Below are 4,121 nucleotides of genomic sequence, written 5' to 3'. Positions count from 1 at the left end.
CAAAGTAATAATGACCACTATACCTGTTATTCATACAAGTCTTTATTTTTACCCTTTGGAATAAAAGCATATTTCATGTACTCTCATATAATTTTTTTCTCCTATATTGTTTGAAGACTATTTTTATCCTATAGCATGTGTGATTACAGAAGTTTTACAGGCTCTCAGGAAATCTTACCACAAGGAGTTATACAGCGAAACTAACACATTACTTGACACTTTTTCAAAAGGAGCAAGGCAATGCAAATGCTGTTTGTGTAGGTTCATGTATCAAAGAACAGAGAAACACACACTCAAAATCCATAAAAATACTAGTTCTTTTGGTTTACTCCTCTCAATCCAAAGAAAATGGTTTTAGAAGTGAACTTTTCCCAAACACAAATTTCCACCAATGTAATCTTTACAGTGCAGTGGTTATGCTCAAATTTTCACAATATTCATAAATCAAAATACCAAGATTGCTACATTTACTGTGAACTAACAGACATTCACAGAATCTTAGTGTCAGTTCCAACAAATGCCTTCTTCGAGCTGAAGTATGTAAGGCTTTACTGGTAACAAGTTCTTATAGAAGATTTGCTTTATTCCTGTCACAGCATCTCTCTTCTCATTTTACTTTTTGTCTTGGTCTTTTTCTGCATCCAGAAGTGCTGAACGGATTCCTAGCTTCTTCAGCTCTTCTACGAGATCTCCATTCTGATGCATCTGGAGGAGTATGTCACAGCCACCAACGAATTCACCATTGAGATATACTTGTGGGATGGTAGGCCAGTTGGAATAGTTTTTTATTCCTGCATAAGACCAAAAAAAAAAAAAAAAAAAAAAAAAAACCCAAAAAAAAACCCCAAAAAAAAAACAACAAAAAAAAAAAAAAAAAAACAAAAATAACAAACCAAAACCACACAAAAAAAAAAACCCAGAAAACAAAAAAACACACTATTAAAGGTTTTCCACCCTCTCCAAATAGTATGGCATTTTAAACAGAATACCTTGCTTCCACCTGAAAGTACTACTGATATGTTCATTTCTTTCCCGTTGAGGCAAGAATTTATCTATATAACAGGAGCACTATCAGAAAAAACATTAAAGTTAGGTTTGGTCCTCATTCCAACTCGAGGATGTGGCTGAAAGATACAGTGTCAGCTCCTATACTAACTTCAAACAGGAGCTAGGAAAATGTAGTGCCTCTTTTCTCTCCCAAGAAACAAGCAAATATGATTTTCCAACCAATTAAACATATGAGAAATATTGGAAAATATTGAGAACTGTTTACATTGTTATCCCTTATATTTCCCAAAAGGACTTTAAAATATTTTTTGTTCTTACTGAATTAACACAGTTACATTTACTACTGCAATTTCAATTGCAAGATACATTCACCCCTCTAGAAGCCTTACGAATTTCAAACTGCTTTATCTTTCATTGCCAGACCTTACAGCCCATGGGAGGGGCACAAAGGCTGAAGTCTCTTTGAAAATACTCATTAAATAAAACAGAGCTCAACTCACAGTTGAAGTACACAATTAAAGTTTATTTTTCTTAGAAGACAAATGCAAGACCATCCAAAACCACTAACTGATTAGCTGATATAAACTAAATCCTGACTTGCACTTAATAGACATCACACAAAAAAATTATACAGAAGCAGCATTTTATCTAATTTGCCACTTTTTAAATGATGCTTCACACAAAGCCATTATTTCTGTAACAGAGGAAATAGCCAAATTCTACATCCGCATGCTCTCACACCAAGCCCACCAGCACTTGCTTAGCTACCAAGTTTTGAATTAACATTTTTATACATTTTCAATACGCAATACCTGGAATTGTTCTACCAAAGGCACAAAAGCCCACATAGCAAATTTAAGCCTGCAGACAACAAAAAACAAAAGTGCCTTTGCAGATCCTCAGAGCCCATTCACCTTGGAAGTCAGCCCTCTAAACAAGCAAGTGCAAGCTTTAGCATAGGCTGTCAAAGTACTAGCACCAAATATTAGACCTGTACAGCAGAAAACACAAGGAAACTTGCTTTCTGCTTAAAAACATTTTAATCTCTAGAGATTCTAAAGGTAAACCCCAAAAAATTTGAAGTAAAAAAAATAACCATATAAGCACATTACACTTGCATTACTGGAACTCAAAACACTTGGAAGTGTCATATAAATATATACTTATATGCATAAGTGTATAAATATGTGATTATTTTAATTCATAAAAGATAAAATAGAGCTAATGATTCCTCTTAGTCAAAACGGAAGCAGTCAATCCCCCTTACTGTGTTTTTTAAAAAAAACCCACTAAAATAACAGTAACCTAGAGAAAAAAAAAAAAAAAACTTGTAACAAAGTGTTCCTAACCACAAAGTACATCAGCCAGGAGATTTCATTTGACTTCAGATTTTGCGTCTGAACATCCAGTGCATTGAAAGTCCAAAACAGCAAATTTAGCGTATAAATCAAAGGGAAACCATAACCACCTAACATAATCTCCAGTATCACCACCTCTAACATCTTCCTTAGTGTTTTGTTACAGCCTTCCTCAGTTGTTTAGATACAGTTTACAGAAATCAAAAGCTTTGAAGTCAATTTGTGTTTAGCAGTGCTTGTCTTAAACACTCCTTGACCTTTGAGCACACAGAACTGCTCAAAATGTTCTAAAAATCTCTTAGCCCATACTAGTTGCAATGCAAAACTGAGGCCCAGCAGTAAGGCATGATTACGGAAACCCTACTCAAAGGAGCCACTGCAGATACGAAACAGGGTTTGGTTTTAAGATACTGTAATGCTAAACATGAGTTGAATACCAAGAGCTCTGCATAATAAACCTACTGCTAGTAAGCATTTCACAGAAATATTTTCTTCAAGGACACAGCTACACATACGTACCAGCTCCAATAGCTCTTTCAAGGATGTATCCAACTTCAGATAAAAATACAAATACAATCAAGATTAGTTGCTCTGTATGCTGCATTTCGTGTATCAGACAAGCTGCTATAAATGCCTTCAGGCCAGGGCTCAACCAGATTACAAACTGAACACCTCCTGAACTGGCTAGCCAACTACTAGCTTAGTAGAGCAATTACTGATACTGTTTTAGTAGTGTTAAAGCAAGTTAGCCAGGTCTACACTTGCTGCACTCAGGATGGGCTTTTGTGATGAACCCTTTGGCAATACAAGACATCCGAAGGAATACCCTTCCTCCTCCCTGCAGATCAGCACTCCCTGCTGTGCTTCAGAAGCTGCAGCTTCTGCTCTGAACCACACTGCACAGATCAGGTGTAGAGTTTGACAGCTGAGCTAGCACACTTCAAGGTAACTGCAATACCAGAATGAGTGCAAAGCGTTACTGAAAGGATACCTAGAACACTCCCCCCACCAATTCCCCAATTCCACTTACCAATTAGAAGCCTTTCTCTTGCCAGCATGAGCACTAACGAATGAAAGAACAGACTCATGCAACCACTCCCACTCCAACCATGCTTGCTCCAGAAAGCAACACATTTTCAGGGAGATTGTTACCACTGGAGCACGCATAGAATCATAGAATAGTTAGGGTTGGAAAGGACCTTAAGATCATCTAGTTCCAACCCTCCTGCCATGAGCAGGGACACCACACACTAAACTATGTTGCCCAAGGCTCTGTCCAGCCTGGCCTTAAACGCCTCCAGGGTTGGAGCATTCACAGCTTCCTTGGGCAACCTATTCCAGTGCCTCACCACCCTCACTGTGAAGAACTTCTTCCTTATATCTAACCTAAACTTCCCCTGTTTAAGTTTGAATCCATTACCCCTTGTCCTACCACTAGAGTCCCTAATGAAGACTCCCTCCCCAGCATCCTTGTAGGCCCCCTTCAGATACTGGAAGGCTGCTATGAGGTCTCCACGCAGCCTTCTCTTCTCCAGGCTAAACAGCCCCAACTTTCTCAGCCTGTCTTCATACAGGAGGTGCTCCAGTCCTCTTGTCATCCTCGTGGCCCTCCTCTGGACTTGCTCCAACAGCTCCATGTCCTTTTAATGTTGAGGACACCAGAACCGGACACAATACTCCAAGTGAGGTCTCACAAGAGTAGAGTAGAGGGGCAGGATCACCTCCTTTGACCTGCTGGTCATGCTTCTTTTGATA

The 4,121-nt window shown here is 38.6% G+C and overlaps 1 protein-coding gene across 1 annotated transcript; it reads right to left on the bottom strand.

Annotated features, from left to right (window-relative positions):
• Nucleotides 1-612: 612 nt before the first annotated feature.
• On the bottom strand, nucleotides 613-791 carry GLRX5 (glutaredoxin 5; the record flags this gene model as incomplete). Its single annotated transcript, XM_010022932.1, has 1 exon — nucleotides 613-791. A coding segment is annotated over one exon (179 nt), but the record flags the coding sequence as incomplete, so codon positions are not given.
• Nucleotides 792-4,121: the final 3,330 nt, after the last annotated feature.

Source organism: Nestor notabilis, unplaced genomic scaffold (genome assembly GCF_000696875.1).
Source record: "Nestor notabilis isolate BGI_N333 unplaced genomic scaffold, ASM69687v1 scaffold2311, whole genome shotgun sequence".
Taxonomy (NCBI): Eukaryota; Metazoa; Chordata; class Aves; order Psittaciformes; family Psittacidae; genus Nestor; species Nestor notabilis.
Note: the sequence above shows the minus strand (reverse complement) of the source record. Positions and strands in the feature narration are given on the sequence as shown.